Source organism: Bufo gargarizans, chromosome 10, assembly GCF_014858855.1.
Source record: "Bufo gargarizans isolate SCDJY-AF-19 chromosome 10, ASM1485885v1, whole genome shotgun sequence".
Lineage (NCBI taxonomy): Eukaryota > Metazoa > Chordata > Amphibia > Anura > Bufonidae > Bufo > Bufo gargarizans.
In genome coordinates, this window is record NC_058089.1 from 81,772,792 (window position 1) to 81,794,424 (window position 21,633).

General features: G+C 45.6%; 1 protein-coding gene across 1 annotated transcript in view; it reads left to right on the forward strand.

Annotated features, from left to right (window-relative positions):
• Positions 1–21,633, forward strand: part of BCAR1 (BCAR1 scaffold protein, Cas family member) — a 166,999-nt gene that overhangs the window by 137,258 nt on the left and 8,108 nt on the right. Inside the window, exons 5-6 of the mRNA XM_044269843.1 lie at positions 1,340–2,560; positions 15,944–16,033. Coding sequence (XP_044125778.1) covers positions 1,340–2,560; positions 15,944–16,033 — 1,311 coding nt within the window. The remainder of the gene's footprint in view (positions 1–1,339; positions 2,561–15,943; positions 16,034–21,633) is intronic.

The window sequence follows — 21,633 nt, forward strand, 5'->3', positions numbered from 1 at the left end:
GCTCTTCCAACAATCTAAAGTGAATAGAAGTCTCCCAACTCTCTCCTGAAAGCACATGTTGGGGAAGAGAAGCATTGCGCATGCTGGATTTCAACATGCCTGATCCTTTTGTTCTCAGGAAGACAAGTTAGGCCTCATTCACACATACGTGGACCACGGTCCGTGAAAACCTGTCGGCGCGAGCGCACAGCGTCATTGATTGCTATGACGCTGTGTGCTTCATGCCGCCGCCGCTGTACAGTAATACACTCGTATAGATCAGTGTTAATAGTTTATTTTTTATCAAAATGCAAAGTGAGTTAACAAAAGAGAAATCGAAATCAAATTAGCATTTCATGCTGTGGGTGGGTGGTATCTTCCGGTTAAAATAAACGGATGGGATGTTTGTTAGGGTGTTGGCTGCCATGTGAGTCAGACATGAGATTGCTATATGCGGCTCTATGCTGTCCATCATGCATGGCGTTGGATGCATTAAGATATATTTTACAACAAATAGAATTACACAAAAATCTCTTTTCACACGTAAAAAATTTAAGTTTTTGGGAGTTTATCATGACATTACCAACATGATATATTAGATCTGTACTATGTTACCATTTTTCGACAGGTTTGATTGGGGAATCTTTCAAAAACTTCTTGTTAAAGAACCATAGGGCAGATTTACAAATTCTCTAGAGAGTTTAAATTTAGACAGTCTGAAGGTGCACCAAATTTATCCCAGGGGCTCAGGCTGGATGAGAAGTTTGGTGCAGGGATAGACGCTTTTGTTTAACTGGCCACCTATTGGCTGGCTTACATCACTTGCAAATTTGAGGTATACAAAAGTCGTAAAACCGTGTTTGCGACTCTTAAAACCACACTTTGTCTCAATGTGGTATTTCTGCGTCATTGCCACTTTCTGAAAAGGGGACATGGCGAGAGCGGGGAGTGGGCAGAGCCAGCGAGCCCAATACATTTATCTATAAAAAAAGATTTTTTGTTCAAAATTGGTACAATGCAATCATTTAAAAAAACTGCCACCAAAGGTGTACATAGCCTTTACATTCCTGCTCATTGTGGCCTTTGAAGTCAAAGAGGTCCTATCAGTGATTGACAGCCTTCCTTTTATGACTGTACATACAGAGATCGCTGTCCGTCACTGATCGGACTGTCACACAGCTTGCACAGAACTTACATGCACCTGTCATCTTTCTTCTTGATATCTCTGTGTATTCCCAATTTAACCATGCCTTATAACTGTTCACATTATCATAAGTACATAACATCTCAAAGAGCAGTTTTTGGAAGCTGAAGCATTAGATGAAGTAATATTGACATTGTCTCTTTTTTTTTTTTGCAGATTTACAATATACCACCCTCGGTAAGCAAAGATGTGCCAGATGCTCCTCAAAGAGAAGAAACCTATGATTTCCCACCTGCTTTTTCAAATCAGAAAATGCAGATTCCGCCTAAGGCTCCCATTCACATCCATGATCCAGAGCCATACATTCCTGAAGACATCTATGATATTCCTCCTGCTGCTGTTAAGGGCAGTGACTCTACTTTTGCCCAAGAGATATATGATGTTCCCCCCAGCTTAAGAAAGACCGCTGGACAGAATTTTAATGATGTTTATGATGTTCCAAGAGAGTTCCACAGTGGAAAATCATCATTGGAGACTGAGGCAGATTACATATACGATGTTCCTCCTCAGGTAGACAGGGAGGTCAAAGTAGTTGATGAATTGACAGGAAACTTCAAGAGGCTTTCTGCTTCAAGCACCGGTAGCACCAGAAGCAACATTTCAACTTCTTCACTTGATGTTATCCCAGTAAAAGAATCATCAGTCATGTCACCAAAGACACCAGGGAAGGAGCTAAATCTTGATTTAGAGGCGGCAATGGAGCTTTTGGTAAAATTGCAACATGGTGTAAATAGTGCAACCTCCTATCTTATGTCCTTCATGAGCAGCACCTGGAGATGTCAGGAACAGATGGAAACCAATGTGCAGAGCATCCAGGCTGCAGTAGAAGGAGTGAAAAGCACAGTTAAGGAATTGCTAGAATTTGCCAGAGGAGCAGTAGTAAATTCAGCACAAGCTTCAGATCGGACACTTCATGCCAAGTTAAGCAAACAACTACAGAAAATGGAAGACATTTATCAACAACTGCTTAAGCATAGTCAGGCATTGGACAGCTGTAACTGGTCCTTGAATGTCCTAGTCACCAATAAACAGGGATCTTCTGATGACCTTGACCGCTTTGTCATGTATTCAAGGGGGATACCAGATGACACCAAACAGTTGGCTTCATTTCTACATGGAAATGCCTCTTTGCTCTTTAAAAGGATCAAGCATCAACAGTCAGTGGGAGATCCTCAGTCTGGACAAGACAATAGCAATCACTTGGCCAATAATAACAATAATTTGTCTGCTGGCCAAAGTGGGCATACAGAAAAAGCTAGTATACAATCAAGGCCCCTGCCTTCTCCACCTAAATTTGTAGCAGAAGACTCTCCTGATGGACAGTACGAAACCAACGAGAGTGGTTGGATGGAAGATTATGACTATGTCCATCTACAGGTGAGATTCAGTGCATGAAGTTAACATTTTTTACTTGAATGTAGCATCTGAAAATCACTCAAAGCTGAACATGTCTCCTAGGGTTTGGAGCATCTGGTTTAGTAGAAAAGGTTACTCGTGTTATACTACTGTGGGGGGTTGAACTCTCTTGACTACTCAGAAGGACAGTGAGGACTGGCATCCTAGACTTCTTCAATGTCAAATCGGTGCAATTACTAGGTTATCCTATAAACTGGTCAAATAATGTCATCAGACAGTTTAATAAGGTATCTGGTTAACATTACAGGGGTTGTGAAAGAATGAGGGGGTTTTGGAAACACCTCACCCCACTTCGCCATACCTGTAAAGGGAAGCTTACCCACGTCCTGGCACTGACTCATTGCTCCTCCTCTTCCCAGCCTCCGTTGGGCTTCCTCACTGTAAACATCCAGTTTGACATGGCTGCAGCCTATCACTGGCCGTGGCGGTGACCGCAAGCGCGCGGGGGTGGACAAAAAGCTTCCAATTCTTGCACAACAAGTAAACATTATTTTTTTTTAAATGATAGAAGGTTTTTCACATGTTCTCAGGTGACCTGCTTCTATTACATTCCCCGAGGGCAAAATCAGTTTTGTTGAAAGTACAGAAGAATTACATAGTTATAGAGTATAATACATCCTGGGCAATTGTGATCAAAGAGCAGTAAGACGTTAGGCCCCATGTATCAAGTGTCTTCAAGAAAAAATGTCCTTGTTGCCGATAAAATCTGTTTTTCATTCTCTAACCTGCTCTGGAAAAATGGAAGCTCAGGTGACATAAATAGCTATACTGGCCATTTTATTACTGGTACCCTCCTTCCCCCAGTCCTCCTATGTAATGGTGTATGCAAGAGGCACACACCAGTCATTAGTGTAGAAACTGACCCCCTATGTCTCCACAGAAGTCTGAGGATTTGGTGGTGTCATCCAATGTCTTTGGCCTCAATTGCTGAAGTAGCACATACAGCATTGTACTGACCCACCAGAGGTTCCTATAGTGGACCCAGGCTCTCATACTATAGAGAGCCCCAAAGGTCCAGGAGATAAGAAAACATTTGGAGCTGCCTTTGGAGACAGTAACTTGCCACCAGGGTCCATTTCTTTGAATCAAAACTTATTAGACTTTATTGATGATATAGGGGTTGGCCTCCGAGAATATTTTTTTTCTGGTGGGCCCAAAGAACCTCTGTCTGACCCTGAGCACACAAGCAACCTAAATCTATGAACGTAATGGGGGCTTGTTTAAGATACAATTCATTTCTATCAGCTAATTTCGGATGTTCTGCCACATTCAGGAGAAGCATAATGCTATAAGACATTTCAATACAAAAGATTTTTTATAGTCTAGAAACATATTCAGAAATGGTTATTTATGCAATCCCTTAGGTTCAGGAGAAGGTGAACCAACAATTTATATATGATGAGTGAACGAGATTATGAGAACATAGAAGCATCCATCTCTATAAATGATATGAGACTCTCTCTCATCCCTCGCAGTAAAGTTTAATTAATCTAGACTTTAATTACTTCAATGGTTCTGCAGACTCACGCACATCCGTAACGGGGCTGAGGTTTTCATGCCATCTGGTGATAACTGCAGACACATTCTTGAAATGCTGCGTGTGCTAAAATCAGGGTACCCTGTTTAGTTGACAGGAGGGCGTTTATTTAATTATATTTGCATTTTGCCGTTAAAGGTCTGTCACTGTAAAACACTGAATAATGAGTCTCCATATTGAGCAAGGTGTGCACAGCTGTTCAAAAAATGACTTAAAGGGAACATGTACCTCCAATTGTCTACTGAAAAAGTAGCCAGATTTTTTTTCCTTAGGGTACGGCCATACGGCCATTCCTGATGCAGTTTTGGAAGCCAAAACCAGGAGTGAATTAAAAAAAGAGGACAAGTCGAATCTGCCCTTTATACTTTCTCTCCTCATTTATAATCCACTCCTGATTTTGGCTTCCAAAACTGCATGGCCATACCTTAATTCTCCCAGGCACGAGTGATCAGGGGCGGATTAAGTGCATGATGGGCCCTGGGCTGTCTACCCAACTCGGGCCCCTCCCTCCATTTTAGTTTTAAAAAAATTATGTATGAAGAGGCTGCGGTGCTTCATGAGCGGCACAGTCTCTTCCTAGGCCATATGCCATCCCATTCTTCGTTCACGTGGCCTAGCTGCAGCTCGGTCCCATCTGAGTGATTGGGGATGAGCTGTAATGCCAAGCACAATGCTATCAAATGGACAGCGCTGTGCTTGGTAAGGAGCAAAGAGGAACATGGAACATCGTGGTCTCCTCAAACAGCGGATTGGCAGGGGTGCCAGGAGTCTGACCCCCGCCATCTCATAACTCTCCTAATACAGATGTCATAGATGTTACCTGCAGTCCTATGTAACACACCACATAGCACAGTGAACTATTGTGTTATGTGTGGTGTTACATAGGACTGCATGGAACATCTACTACGTTACCTGTACACAGAACATTATCACTGTTATCTGGGCTGTTACATAGGACTGCAGGTGACAAATTCAAATTATAGTTGACAAATTTTAAATACATATGATTATGATAAGGCTACTTTCACACTTGCGTTCGGGGCTCCGCTTGCGATTTCCATTTGAAGGCTCTCACAAGCGGCCCCGAACGGATCCGTACTGCCCCAATGCATTCTGAGTGGATGCGGATCCGCTCAGAATGCATCAGTATGGCTCAGTTTGACCTCCGTTCCGCTCAGCAGGCGGACACCCGAACGCTGCAAGCAGCGTTCGGGTGTCCGCCTGGCCGTGCGGAGCCAAACAGATCCGTCCAGACTTACAATGTAAGTCAATGGGGACGGATCCGTTTTACATTGACACAATATGGTGCAATTTCAAACGGATCCATCCCCCATTGACTTTCAATGCAAAGTCTGGACGGATCCGTCTGACTAACTTTTAGACTTAGACTTTTTTCTGAAATATAATGCAGACGGATCCGTTCTGAACGGATACCATCGTCTGCATTATAGGAGCGGATCCGTCTGTGCAGACACCAGACGGATCCGCTCCGAACGCAAGTGTGAAAGTAGCCTTAAAAAGACTTGGAGGAGAAGATGAGACGCAGGTCACAGTAGTGAGCCAGCTCTGCATATAGGGGAATACAGCACCACATACCTGTTACATCCAGGGACATCTCCTGTCGTGTAGACCTTCTCTTTCCTCTTCTCCTCCGTTTGACCCAGAACGCCATGACAAATTCTTTCAGCCGCATCTCGTCTCTACAGAGTTTGTTACACAGACACGTTAGATTTCTCATAATTGGGGTAATTTATCAAACTGGTGTAAAGTAGAACTGGCTTATTTTCCCATAGCAACCAATCAGATTTCACCTTTCATTTTCCAAAGGAGCTGTGAAAAATGAAAGGTGGAATCTGTTGCTATAGGTAACTAACCCATTTCTACTTTACACCAGTTTGATAAATTACCCCAAAGGTCCCTATAGTGTCTACAGCAGTTATAATGTCCCATAGAGTGCCCCCAGTAATAATAACACCCTATATTGTGCTCCAGGTAATAATTCCTGTATAGTGTCCCCAAAAATAATGTCCCCTAATAGCAACGCCCCCGCACTACCCATATAGTAATTTCCCCCACACTGCCCCATATAATAATTTCCCCCACACTGCCCCATATAATAATTTCCCCCACACTGCCCCATATAGTGATTTCCCCCCACACTGCCCCATATAATAATTTCCCCCCACACTGCCCCATATAATAATTTCCCCCACACTGCCCCATATAGTGATTTCCCCCCACACTGCCCCATATAGTGATTTCCCCCCACACTGCCCCATATAATAATTTCCCCCACACTGCCCCATATAGTAATTTCCTCCAGACTGCCCCATATAGTAATTTCCTCCACACTGCCCTCCCATGAAATAATTTGCCCCCCCCTTGCTCCCATGAAGTAATTTTCCCCCACACTACCCCCTATGAAGTAATTTGCCCCATGTAATAATCTGCCCCATGTAATAATCTGCCCCCATGTAATAATCTGCCCCCAATGAAGTGATTTGCCCCCATGTAATAATCTGCCCCCAATGAAGTGATTTGCCCCTATGTAATAATCTGCCCCCATACTGCCCGCCGTGAAGGGATTTGCCCCCACACTGCCCTCATGTCCTCCTCTGCCCCCCAAAGTAGGCACACACAGAAAATGGAGGAAAAAAAAGAAACAACTAAAAGCTAATACTTACAGTATTGCAGTATGTGGGCGTTCGGGTCGGTGTTGGGCCCCCCAGCGATGCTGGGTCCGGGGCTGCCGACCCGAACGCCCCTATGTTAATCCGCCACGGCACCTTAAGGCTATCTGCATACGGGTGTAGGTTTACAAACAGAAAATCTGCACAGATATCCATACGGATTTATGTGCCTTTCTGCGCACATAAACGTGTATTGAATGCGGTTTTGCCACAGATCTTGCCCTTGCATTGCAGAGGGTGAAATACGCACAAAAAATTGCACAAGCAATTGACATGCTGTGGATTTAAAAATCTGGACAGAAGAAAAAAGTTAAGAAAATCCATGTGTAGAAAACGCATATAATCCTCTGGTGGATGCAGGCAGCCAGAATTTAAAGAGGTTTACCAGGATTTTAATATTGATGACCTATCCTCAGGATCGGTCCTCAATAGCAGATCGGCGGGAGACCGCCACCCAGCACCCCAGCTGGTTGAAGAGAAGGCCGCACTCTGCGTGAACGCAGCCTTCCCTTCATTGTTTACCTGCTCATCGTTGACATCTCAGCGGTGAGCAGGTGTAACTACAAGTCGTCCCATTTACTTCAATGGGATGGCTCCTTCCTATTCAAGCCTTCTCTTCAACCGGCTGATCGTTGGGGGTGCCGGGTTTCAGACTCCTGACAATCTGATATCCTGAGGATAAGTCATCAATATTAAAATCCCAGGAAAACCCCTTTAACCATTTAAAGGGGTATTTTCATCCCATCTCATCCATGGCTGAGAAAGAAATACCCATATACGGTGGCCAGGGTGGCAACATTTCTAGAAACACTGTAGCACTGGCCATAAAACGGGTACTCCATACAGCCAATCATAGCTAAGAGAGGTTTACCAGGATAGGTCATAAATATCAGATCAGCAGGGGTCCAACACCTGGCACCCCCACAAATCAGCTGTTTGAGAAAGCTGTAGTGTCCTTGCAGCTTCCATTGGATAGCGGCTGTGCTTGGTATTGTACCCCAGCCTCATTCCCTTGAATAGGCCATGTGACCAATGAACGTGACATCACTGGCCTAGGGAGAGGCCACTGCATTGATTGGCAGGGGTGCTGGGAGTCATACCCCCACCGATCTGATACTGATTACTTATCCTGAGGATAGGCTATCAGTATCAAAATCTCAGAAAACCCCTTTATTTTATAACTCAGTGTAGGAGCTTTTAAGAAATTAATCAGTAAAGAATGTTGGACCTTATACTAACATGGTGGACATTTTTCTGAGGGGATAAGCTCTTGGTGAAATATCTGTATGTGAATGTAGCCACCTAAACACATAGGGGGGGATTTATCAAGACTGGCATTTCTAATGCTGGTTTTCATCCAGTGTCCGATGGTGTGAGATTTACCAAATTTATTAATAGTCACACGCCTCTTAATAATTTTGGCACGTCTCAAGAGGACCATGTAGCAGAAACAGAAATCTATAGCCAGCTAGGAGTTGGTGTAAATTCCAGGTATTACTTGTGCCAGAAAATTGTCATAAGTAACAATAAATGTATTGGACCACGTTGGTCAGGCCCTCGCCCACTTTTTACAAAAGTGGTGAGTGTGGCAGAAAAGAGCAAAAAGTTGCAAATTTTTGCACAAATAGGGGCTTGCGCAAAAAGTTGTGAATTTGTGGCACCACAGTTCTGGCACAGGGGGCTTGAGAAATCTCCCCTACATTCTTTGAGTAAGTTGAGTTGGAAAAATTTCAATTTTACGCGACGTTTGCGGTTGCAAAAAGATACAGGACCATCAAATCCAACCTACAATCCTACCAAGTTGATCCAGAGGATGGCAAAAAATTATAAGGTGGATGCTATACCCCATAATAGGGGAACATTTCCTTCCCAAACCCAAATCTGGCATTCATGATAGCTCTCAGATCAACATCCTGTCTCTAGTGCCCATAACGTGGAATATTATATATTTTTAAGAAAGCCATCCAGGCCATACTTGAACTTGTACGATGAATCAAAATTGCCAGGACACCAGGTCCCCACAGAATGGGAATGACTATGGGCACATCAAAGGCAGAGCGCATTCACCACCCTTCAGCCTACTCATGTCTGATAAAGCTTGTTCTTGGACTGACTGGGTGTATTTCTCACAGCCTAGACAATAGAGCAGCTGCCCCCCTTCCTTTTCATTCCATGACATCTGAAGTTTGGGTTGTACGTCCACAAACTAAAATGTCTGTTCCTGGGAACAACTGTATCATTGAGCGCACTTGGTCACAGTGAGCCGCTTGTACTGCTCCCAGCCTTTGATATGCGATACGACTCTACAAATGTCGGTAGTGTAAAGGGAATGACATAAGTGGTAAAAAGGAGATATAATCCCGTTACATGAGCAGAGATACAAGCGACACGTCTGTGAGGAACATGAAGGCTGAGAAAACTCAGGCTCTCCTACTACCCGGAGCAACATGCTAGATAGAGACTTACAGAAATCCGTGGGTTATATTGTGGGGCATATCCTAACCCCTGAGGTGTTAAACTTTTTGTAAACCTTTTAACCGCCTTCATAATCCCTATCATCCATATCAGAGCTCACCAGATTCTTTCAGTTTATTGTGCTGGACATAACATGAAGTGCAGCCATATCTGTCGTATCTTTGAATTGGCTTCGGGGGCCATTGGCTTTACTTAAGGAGACCAGCTATGTATGAAGACCTAGTGAAAATTCTCCATGGGAAAATAATATGGAAATATGCAAGAAGCTATCTCCTAGGAAAAGGGAACCATTATTGAACAAGTCTTGGTACATGGCAAGGGAAAATAGTTAAGCCAAATATCCATGCCCAGACAGAGGTGCTTGCTGCTCATCAGTACAGAGTAGGGTTCTGGCTGGATGGGTGAGATGCCTTGGACACACTTTAGGGAGGAAACCAGCTGTATATGGAGACTTGGTGGCAATGCTCCAGAGGAAAATAATCTACACAGAGGTATCTCCCATGGAGAGAATGGACTCGCTGGAGCCACCTTTTGGAAATGGCCCCACTTCCACAATGTGGCACTAGAAAGATGGTTCTCATTCCCTGTGAGATACCTCTTTGCATGTAATCTTTTCCTCAGAAACAGTGAAAGTGCCACAAGAACCTAATGACAGAAGAACAGTTTACCATCAGTATCTGGGAAGCTGATTCAAAGGTGACAACCAATAGGGCAGAAATTCCTGTTGCAAAAATGGCTGCCACAGCAACCCTGAAAATTGCACACATCTCTGTAATTATAACACAATTATCAGAATTTGGCCACTGCTGATTTACCAGGATACGGCCTATGTTATATCTCGAGTGGAAATCCTCCTTCTGTTGTAGACAATCCTACTTGTCAAGGGGGTCCCTTGATAATCAGCTGATTACAAAGTTCCCTCTCTGCTGGAACCCCAACGATCAGCTATAATTTGTGGGGGAAGCCAGCAGTAAATGTGCAACATCCCTGCAGCGCCACCACAGGAAAAATTAGGTATTACACAGTGTCCTTTCATTTCAATGGGTTGTCTGTGTAATGCAGGACAGGGCAGAGAGAGAGATCCTCCTTCTAATCAATCTCAACTCTCAAATGAAGATCCAGAGCAGAGGACTTTCTCTATTAACCCAGAATTCAGAGCACATAAAAATGGGTCATAACGGAAAATAATGGACTCCATAAGACGGAAGCCTTTAAGAGGCATTCCGTTTTGATCCTCCATAATACAAGTCTATGGGCAGACGGACTTTGTTTTCCGTCTTGCAAAACGGGAACCAGACGGATCCGTTATGATTCCCATAGACTTGTATTAAGACGGATCAAAACGGAATGCCTCTTAAAGGCTTCCGTTTTGACTTCCGTCTTATGGATTCCGTTATTTTCCGTTTTAACCACGTTATAACGGAAAGCCATAACGGAATCCAGAACGCAGATGTGAACCCACCCTAAAGTAGAACTGGAACTTCACTGCAGGTCTGTCACAAGATCATGATAGTATATAGCACCCAATTTACAGGGTACAGCCCCGCATAATAACATCCAGCTGGGAGTTGTAGTCGTGCAACAGCCACAGATTGGAGACGAACGCTAGTTTCTCTCCAATGCTAGTTTTCTATTATTTTTATGTTACTTTTCGGTCTATTTTGTGAATGCTAACTAGCGCCCACCTGCTGCATCAGGTCATGGCAGGAACTCCATATGGTTCAGGATGCAGAAGAAAAGTACTACTTGTTAAAAGACTCTCATTTTACCTACACTGGCGATCCGATACCATGCGCAATATTAATGCCTTTCTTCTGACGCCTACCTAATACCATGAAAAGTGTTAAATAGCTTCATCTCTCCTAACACCCGAGTCAATGCATTTGTTTAAATAGGCATCTCACCCCCCAAATACTCACAATGCTTCAGCAAAGTAAAGTAACCAGATCTTGCTCATGGCCGCTCCCTTCATCTTTTGTTCTCATGGATCCCCTTTTGAAGAGCAAACAACAGCCAGAAGAAAGGGCGTCGGTAGCGTATAATTATCATTTTTACAAGTGCAAACCCTGACCAACGGAAAAGCGGGGTTATTCTCTGTTAGGGCCCATTTACATGTCCGTATGAGTTTTGCGGATCCACAAAACACAGACACCGGCAATGTGCGTTACGCATTTTGGGGACCGCACATCGCCGGCACTCTCATAGAAAATGCCTTTTCTTGTCCGCAATTGCGGACAAGAATAGGACATGTTCTATTTTTTGGCGGAACGGAAGTGAGGATCCGCAAATGCGGATGCGGACAGCACATTCCGGCCCCATTGAAAATGAATGGGTGCACACCTGTTCCGCAAAATTGTAAAAAGGAAAGCGGACCCATTTTGTGGACGTGTGAATGGACCCCTTTTTATTTAAGGGGGATTATGCCATTACATGTACATGACAATCTGTTTATAACAAAGCTAGAACCTGCCCTGTGTCTCACATGGATCCAGAGATCTCCTCATTCGCTGCTCCAATTGCTCTGCTAGATTCTCTTCAGCCTCGATCTCAGGGAGTGTGTCCTTCCTGCTGCAGCTCTATCCCTGTAACTTCCACAGCTTCTAACAGAACATGCGGCTGGTGGCAGTTGAAGATTTAAACTGAGCGCGTTCAACCAGCTCAATGTGACGAACAAAAAATAAGGAAAAGAACAGACAGCAGGTGGCGCTATACAGATACATTTTATTGAATAGTTCACTGGTTATACAAAATTTTTAATTGCATGCCATTACAAAAGTATTCAGATTTAAGTCCCGGTTTGAAAAGTGTAGAATATGTTTTGTGACACAACCTCTTTAAGTGATTTTCTGGTTTGGTAAACAAGAATGTTTCCATTCACATACAGCAAGCAGATTTATTGTGAATTATGAGGAATTTAAATACAAATAGTTACATAATTTATCGGAGAGGAGCGATTATGTTTTATTTGCATAAAACAGGAAAATCCCTTTAAAAATTAGAGTGGCGGCCTCAAGAAGACAATACTTATTTGCATTCCCTATTAAGGTATATGGACATTATAGGGGTGGGCTCTGCTCAGAACCCCCTTCATGAACCAGAACAGAGAGTTGCTCCCACTCTGGTGAAATCAAGCCATCCTTGCATTAGGGTCTACTCACGAGTCGCAGTCCTATCATATTTTTTTATATTTTGTGAAAATTGTGGCCAAAAAACCCCACAAAAAGAGCACAAAGTGTGATTAGACCCTTACCAGCCATTTATCAAATAATAGGATCGGCTGATGCAGGAAAAATGCTTAGGCTACTTTCACACTAGCGTTCGTCGGTCCACTCGTGAGCTCCGTTTGAAGGGGCTCACGAGCGGACCCGAATGCAGCCGTCCAGCCCTGATGCAGTCTGAATGGAGCGGATCCGCTCAGACTGCATCAGTCTGGCGGCGTTCAGCCTCCGCTCCGCTCGCCTCCGCACGGACAGGCGGACAGCTGAACGCTGCTTGCAGCGTTCGGGTGTCCGCCTGGCCGTGCGGAGGCGTGCGGATCCGTCCAGACTTACAATGTAAGTCAATGGGGACGGATCCGTTTGAAGATGCCACAATATGGCTCAATCTTCAGGCGGATCCGTCCCCCATTGACTTTACATTGAAAGTCTGGACGGATCCGTCCGAGGCTATTTTCACACTTAGCTGTTATATGCTAAAATAATGCAGACGGATCCGCTCTGAACGGAGCCTCCGTCTGCATTATTATGATCGGATCCGTTCAGAACGGATCCGATCGAACGCTAGTGTGAAAGTAGCCTTAGCTATCGGGCAGAGTTAAAGGGGCTGTCTCATTCACCACATGGCATTTATCATGTAGAGGAAGGCACTTACTAATGTATTGTGATTGTCCATATTGTCTCCTTTGTTGGCTGGATTAAATTTTCCATCAAATTATACACTGCTCGTTTCCATGGTTTTGACCACCCTGCAATCCATCAATGGTGGCCGTGCTTGCACACTATAGGAAAAAGCACTACCTATGTGCGCTCTTATGGTCCCAGGCACCAGAGAGGCTGACGCTTTTTCCTATAGTGTGCAAGCACGACCACCACAGATGGATTGCAGGGTGGTCGAAACCATGGAAACGAGCAATGTATAATTTGATGGAAAATTGAATCCAGCCAACAAAGGAGACAATATGGACAATCACAATACATTAGTAAGTGCCTTGTATTAAGGCTACTTTCACACTAGCATTTCTATTTTGCGGTATTGAGATACGTGCACGGACTGCACTAGGCTTACATTTAGTAACTTTAATTCATGTATAAAACTGTAGTGTAGACTGCATCTTATGCCGCATTCACAAGACTGTGGGATGGCCATGCCCATCTTGTGGGCTGAAAACCATGGACCTGCAAAACACGGGCACGGGCCGTGTGCACTTCACATTGGTCCGCGATCCTCAAGATGCAGCGAAAGATAGGACATGTTCTATCTTTTGCAGCACAAAGGCATGGACCTGGAAGCACATGGAAGGGCTTCTGTATTCTTCTGACTCCATGCCTTCCTTATCTTTTGCAGCATCTTGTGGATCGTGGACCTATAGAAGTCAATGGACCCGCACCACAATGCAGAGTGCACCCACCCATTGCCAGTGGTTTGAGGGGCCGCCCCAAACTTGTGTGAATGTGGCCTTAAACTGATTAATGTTAATAAGTGTCAATGTCGTTTCAGGGATATTAAAGGGCATATTCAAATGGGTCTTTAGGAGTAGTGATGAGCGAACTTCTGTTTTAAGTTCGGCGTCTAAAGTTCGGCTTCCGGTTAGCGGAGAATCCCGATATAGATTCCGAATTCCGTTGTGGTCCGTGGTAGCGGAATCAATAATGGCCGATTATTGATTCCGCTACCACGGACCACAACGGTATTCGGAATCCATATCGGGATTCTCCGCTAACCCGAACCCGAACTTTAGACGCCGAACTTAAAACACAAGTTCGCTCATCACTATTTAGGAGCAATGGGGGCGTTGCCATTACACCTAGAGGCCTTGCTCTGCTGCGCCCTCTCCACTTTAAAGTGAGAATGTCATAACGCCTGGTCCTGTCAATCAAAGTGCAGGGGCAGCGGCAGTTGCATAGACAGCAGAGCCTCTAGGTGTAATGGTAACGCCCCCATTGCTCCTAGAGGTCCATTTGCATATATTAAAAAAAATAATCTCCGCAATGCGGGCACATATGAACATGGGACCAACACAGATGTCTTCAGATGCCAAGTGCACATGTAACAGGTCAGCAATTGTCATAGGGACAAAACTGCTGACAGATGCCCCTAAACCTTTTTTTATATATACTTTATTAGGGAAAGACGTTTCTTTCTACTAGAAAGAGTATGTCTTCAGTCTTCAGCGTTCTAATGAGCGCTGAAGACTCCTGCATGTAACAAGTCAAATAGGCAGGGTGATGGGTAGCAATAGCTAGGGCGCATGGCATGTACATACTCAAGGACTGGAGGAGTGACAAGAGGACGGCTGGAAGCCTCTGGATGTTACACACAGGCATCTTCAGCACTGAGTAGGACCAGCTCTGAGCACTGAAGACGCTCAGAGCTTTGCTAAAAAGACCCTTTACACCCTGTTTTCTTAGAGAAAGAAACATCTGTACCTAATAAAGTATATTACAAAAACGCTACATTAAAAATAAACTCAAATGACAGCTACACTTCATACTTCAGTTATTTGGTCAGTTATTTGCATCAGTTATTGTGAGCCAAAACCAGGTGCAGATCTCTCCATGATACCTTACCTCTGTGGAGGCTTCACTACTAGTTTTGGCTCACAATAACTGATAGAAATAACTGACCAAATAACTGAAGTGTGAACTTGGCCTAACTAGGTCGTCCAATGCCAATAATAGGGGGCAGTTTGTTATCCAGCAGCGCCACCTAGTGGTAATTTACAGCACTGTAGCTCTAGATTTCCAAGCTGCAGTTTGCATGTAATTAAACACTGCTAAGGAAACAGGCATAACTCATGTATCTGTTGGATGATTAACGTAAAACACTAGATTGCTTAAGTGCCTCAGGAACTATATTGCAAATGAAATGAATTACTTCTGTTAGAGCTATGTAAGACAAAATTGTGTTTTCTTGTAAATAAGTATCTGAATAATTGGAAGGGGCACTTTTAAGAGGACACTGGAAATTAAAGGGTTTCTGTCACCAGATTTAACCCTATTAAGCTAGCTGACATTAGCGATGTGCTAATGTCAGCTAAACCTAACTAGCCTATTCCTACTTTTATCAATGCCCCCGTTACGCCAGAAATCGAACTTTTATAATATGCTAATTAGCCTCTAGGAGCGGGGGGGGGGGGGGGTTGTTCCTGCTCCAAGAGGCTCCGTTCTCCCACCTTTGTCGCCTCTCTCCAAGTCCTGATTGACAGGGCCAGGCTGCGCTCGCATCTGTCTGCTGTCTGCCAGCCCTGTGCTCTGGTGAAATCTCACGCCGTTCAGTATTCGGCGCAGGCGCGGTGAGGAAGCTGGCAGCCTGCGAGCGTCTTTCCCTCACCGCGCCTGCGCCGAATAAATGCTGAACGGTGCGAGATTTGATTCTGTTATATGGTAAATTTAATTAAATAGTTCCCGTTATGTTTTTATACAGGGTAAAGAAGAATTTGAAAAAACACAAAAGGAACTGCTTGAAAAAGGAAACATTATACGACAAGGGAAGGGTCATCTAGAGCAGCAGCAGGTAATGGCTTCCCGGCTTGTGCACGATCACACTATATACTCCACCAGGATATTTATCACCTATTCTCAGGATAGGTCATCAATATTAGATTGCCAGTGGTATAACTCCCAGCACCCCTTTGAAGAAGCAGCGGTCCTCACCGGTGCTGTGGCCTCCTCAGAGCTCACCAAGCACAGCGCTGTCTATTGTATAGCGGGGGTGCTCGATATCGCAGCTCAGCCTTATTCACTTGGATGGCACTGAGCTGCGCCTAGGCCATGTGACTGATAAATGTGGCATCACATGGCTTAAGAAGAGGCCTACGCGTTCTCTCAGCGCTGAGGACTCCTCATACAGCCGACTAGCAGGGTCGGACCCTCACTGTTCAGATATTGATGACCTAAGGAAAAGCCATCAGTATCAAAATCCCGGAAAACTCCTTGGATCTTAAACTGCATACAAGATTTCAGGAGGGACTTTCTAAGGGTTCATGCAGATGCCATATCATGAATACACATTGTACAGATCTGTACTATAGGGCCCATACTGTACCTCTGTATGCCTCTAATGTATATGATATTCACTGTGTAGTGTATTACAGAAGTATTTTCTTGGAGGGACCATACAGTAGCTCATACCAGTTCCATGTGTTGTTAAACCAGGTCCACGTACAAGGCACTGGTGTGGGTATGAGCTCTTACTGTGGATCTTGGTATGAATAAATAGATTTTTGTGTGTTTGTGGAGCAACTCAAGAGCCAGTGTGTAGTGCCCATGAGAAGTAGTTTGCACACCTTCCATCTAGATGATTACTGCTTTATAACTGATAACTTAGTTTACCTGTAATACTATCTGTGTCTCTCTGATTCTCAAAGAACTTATTTGGTCACTAACTTTATGACAATCTTTTTGCCTAAATCAATAGTAAAGGTGAATACAAGAAACCTTGTAATATATGCTATCAGAGAAAAAGGTCTTTTTCTCCATCTAGAAGCTCATTCCTTCTCCCCAGCCCTCTCCATAGACTTGAGCAGCGTGTGTGCGGGCCTCTTGCACATCCTCCTCCTTCTCTCTCCATAGACTTCTAGGGGCAGCATGTAATCTGATCCAGTCCATCTCAGTCTCTCAAGACAGATTTAGCAGAGAATATTAGTTTACAAGAAGAAGGTAATTTACGGATAAGTGAAGAAAGAGGCATTATACAGCTGGCCATTTACTTTTGTTTTATGTAAAGTTTGTGCTAGGATCGGCTGCAGGAGAACAACCTGACTGTACCTACCTGAAGCAGTAGAGTTATGCCGGAACTGCCGTTTTAAGGGTAGCCTGAAGGGGCCAAAAACCACGCGGATGCAGGGAAGGATTTAACTCGGTGTATTCTAGGTGATGTTTATGACAGCAGTTGATTGAATGCAAGTGACATTTCCTGTTGCGGGTCAGGAACATACCGCGCGTAGCATGCAGATTTCCATCTGCCCAATTTCTGGATGACGTGAGCCGGAACATTATTTTTGGAGGCTGCGGAGGCGGCACCTATACGGAATGAATGCCCCGTAATTGCTAAAGGGTTGACCCCCGAAGAGGAGACTAGTAGGCGAACGTATTTGAGGAAAGTCTGGATGTTCAAGGGAAACCCATCCAATTGGAACAGGGGGGATTCCGCGGGCACGTTCCCGGTGTACTGCAACCACTCACGTAGGACCGTTACTGGGCACCATTTGTTGTTGGTGACAAAGTACCTCACCTGCACGGATTCCCCAGGTCGGCCCGTCTTGCTGGAGTCCAAGCTGAGGGTGAGCAGTGTGCCGTCCCAGCGCAATTGGTTCCTCCGCAAGAACTTGCTTGATGATTTAGCACAAGTGAACTCGCCTGGCCTGAGGAACCCGTAGAATGCCAGATACAATGCCGCCCGGACAAGAGAGCTGATGTACTGCCCGAATGGGTGATTAGCCAGAGCGTCGGACACGGTCCTAACCATGTTGCCGGTGAACGGACGCCTAGTAGGTCTTCTTCTGATGGACTGTTTCTGGATGCCTCTTAACAAGGATCTGATTGGATGGGCCATGAACAGTGATGGTTGGTCCGGAAACTGCACATACCAATGATGCTGTATGCCAGCGAGGTACAGCTTGATGGTGCTGAAGGATAGATTTAGCTGTGAGTGGCAAAAAGCTGTGAACGCCAGCAGGTATGTGATAGGACCTTCACCAGCCGGAGGGTATGTGACTTTGAATCTGTTGAACAATCGCCAGGCCGTCGTGTACGCCTTCCGTGTGTTGCTGGACAGAGAATCAGACATGAGACTTTTGGCCATCTCGAGAAATGGTGCTACTCCATCAATAGTTGGCCATGAGACGGGGCGGGTGTCTGGGAGAGATCTGCCTCTGGAAAGACCTGAAAGAAGAGGGGAAAGTTAAAGCGAGATAAAGCATCGGCTGCGATGTTACGTTGCCCACTTATGTGTGTGCAAATGAAATTGAAATTATTTTGCAGGGCCAGCCACACGAGCTTCCGCACAAACGCCATGATGTGCCTGGAGGCTGACCTCCCCTTCATAAGGATGTCGGCGAGAGCCTCATTGTCTGTGAGGAACAGGACTGTCTGGTTTCTCCACCGAGCCCCCCATGTTACTGCCGCTGCCACTAAGGGATATATTTCAAAGAGTGAGGAACTCCTTGAAAAACCTGTTATGCTGGTGATGTCTGCCGGCCATGGTTGGGCGAACCAATGGGTGCCATGTATGGCTGCAAAGCCGGCCGCGGGCGAGGCGTCTGTGTGGACCACAGGGGAATCACTGGATACCACTGGAATGAACAGGGAGACCCCATTCCATTGGGAGAGGAAGTTGTCCCACATCAGCAAGTCTGCAATTGCGTTCTGGTCCAGCTGGACTGGGCTGTCCTGGCAGGGTGCTTGTGGGAGAAGTGCCAGGAGTCTTGATATGAAGGACCTACCCTGTGGCATGATACGCATGGCAAAGTTCAGCATGCCAAGGAGTGACTGAAGGTCTGCCCTGGTGGTCACCCTCACTTGCGCTAGTCTGTGAACCACAGACTTAATTCTGGCCAGCTTGTCTGGAGGCAGACTGGCCTTCATGTCCACTGTGTTTAAGCGAATGCCTAAAAACGTGATCTCTGTGCTGGGTCCCTCCACCTTGTGCGATGCCAATGGAACTTTGAGGTCTGAAAAAGCCGTGCGCAGGACCTGTAGATCTAGAGGCACTTGATCTGGGGATTCTAGCAGGAGAAAGTCATCCAGGTAGTGGATGACGTGATTTACCCGGAAAGTGTTGGTCAGAACCCAATGCAGCGCGCTGGCCAGTTGGTCGAACAACCAGGGGCTGGACTTTGACCCGAAGGTCAATTTGCTGGCGAAATAATAAGCACCCTGCCATTTCATGCCATGCCACTGCCATAACTCAGGATGGATGGGTAGTAATTTGAAAGCATCCGTGATGTCCGCTTTTGACAGAAAGGTGCCCTTGCCTAATTTGATGATGACCTGTATGGCCTCATCTATTGACGCATACCTCATGGAAAACTCCTCGGATGGAATTAAGGAGTTCAAGCTTGGTATGTGTAAAGAATGTGGGGCGGACAAATCATAGATTAGGCGTTTTTTATTGTTGAATTTGCCCGTCACAATGCCAACTGGATTAACTCTCCAGCATGCGAAGGGAGGTTGATTGAACGGCCCTATTAAGTACCCCCGGTCTAGTTCGGTCTGGATGAACTGCGTAACCGCCTCTGGGTCTCTGGCTGCCGACTGCAAATTATCACATTCGAACGTGGTTTGAGGGAGCGCGAGCAGCCCTGTATGGTAACCGTATGTCAAGCCGTGGATGACGAACTGCACCCAGGCCGGGTGTGGATGTTCAGCCAAGAACAATGGCAGCAGATCCACGTCAATCACGCTTAGTCACGCCGGGCCTTGGTTCCTTTGAGGGCATGCTGCGCGTGGATGGGCCCTGAAACAGATCGCACACAGATGTAGTAGTCTGCACTGATTGTAATGACAAATGGCGTAGTTGTAATTGTTGCATATCTGGCTTCGACCAAGGTATTTTATGGGACGGCCTAGCTTGTCAACCCCGGAAGCTGGTTTGCTGTTTGATGGACCTGGCCCAGAATTAGGTTGTGCTGGATCTGCTACGTGGCCTGTATTGGAACACCAACCCGTAGTGTGGGAGTAGGAATTGCAGATCGTGCACGTCGGGGCTTTTAGCCCTGCAAAATGGCGGCAGAACAATTCTGTGTCCATGTTGGACCAATCCAGAACGTGCTGGCACTGTATCAGGGCAGCTGCTGCCTTGGCCGAAAAAGAACGATGGTAGTCGAAGAATGCTGTGCCGCCATATTTGTATCCCAATTCGACCACCTTGTACATGTACAAGTCTAGCTCGGCCCTCCTATGCGGGTTGGCTGTGCAAATCACATCCCGGTATAAGCTAAATGCTAGTACAAATTCCGTGACGTTCAGTTTCCTGTTAAGCCTGGCATCTTTTGACTTCAGGATGACCGAAACCTCCCCACATGCAATGGTTCTATTGTCCGGGGCCTCATGTGTAGCAATGAGCAGGGACGCTAGGTTTACATCTTTGCCTTCCAATATGTCCTGTCTGATATTGGCCGGAATGAAATGGGATGGGGCGATTGTGGGAAACTGGGATGACCAACCAGAAGCACTGGATTGCCCTGCTGGAGGTTCTGCGAGTGTTGGTGCCGTCAATGCTGCCGCCGCAGACCTGGCTTCCACTGATTCCATCCTGGTCTGAAGGTCCGTCATGGATGACGCCATGCTGTTGATCATGGCGTGTAGTTGGGTGAGTGAAGTCTGGATGGTACCCATGGACACCTCGTCCTGGCTCACCGGTGGTACGTCTGCCATCAACAGGCGATACAATTCTGCTTTCCTTGCTGATGCTGGAAAGGGGATGCCCCTTTGGCGCAGCTCGGCGGACAACTTCGGGATGGTCCAGGAACGTAAAGATGGTCCCACGCTTCGCTCCGAGTGGGTGTCCCCGCTATCCCGTGACGCGGAAGAGCCTCCAGGCATCAATTCTTGCGACATCTTCCTACCGGTCATTAATTGAGAGCCATTAATACCCCCCCTGTTCCCGAGCTGTGAACTGTGACCTTCTACCCGAGTGCCCGATACCCTGGTGGGAGCTGTGTCTGTAGACGTGACAGAATTAACCAGGCGGCACCTGTGGTGTGACCCTGACTGAGATGACAACCCGGTACGTGCCTGTGGTCGTGACAGGACTTCGTGCTGACGTGAGGACATGTGGATGCATGGGTGGTGTGCCTGTAGGCGTGACAGGACTGTTACCCGGCTTTTGGACGTGACAAAACGTGTGTCGCAAGACTGCCTGTGGTCGTGACAGGACTTTATAGCGAGTCTGTGGACGTGACAGACATTGGAACACGAACACCTGAAGTCGTGACAGGTTTTTTTTTTGTTTTTTTTTCTTTTATCGAATGCCTGTAGACGTGACAGGGTTTTTTTTTTTTTTTTTTCTTATCGAATGCCTGTAGACGTGACAGGGTTTTTTTTTTCTTTTTTTTTTCTTTTTCTTTTAACGAATGCCTGTAGTCGTGACAGGATTTGTATAGCAAGTCTGAA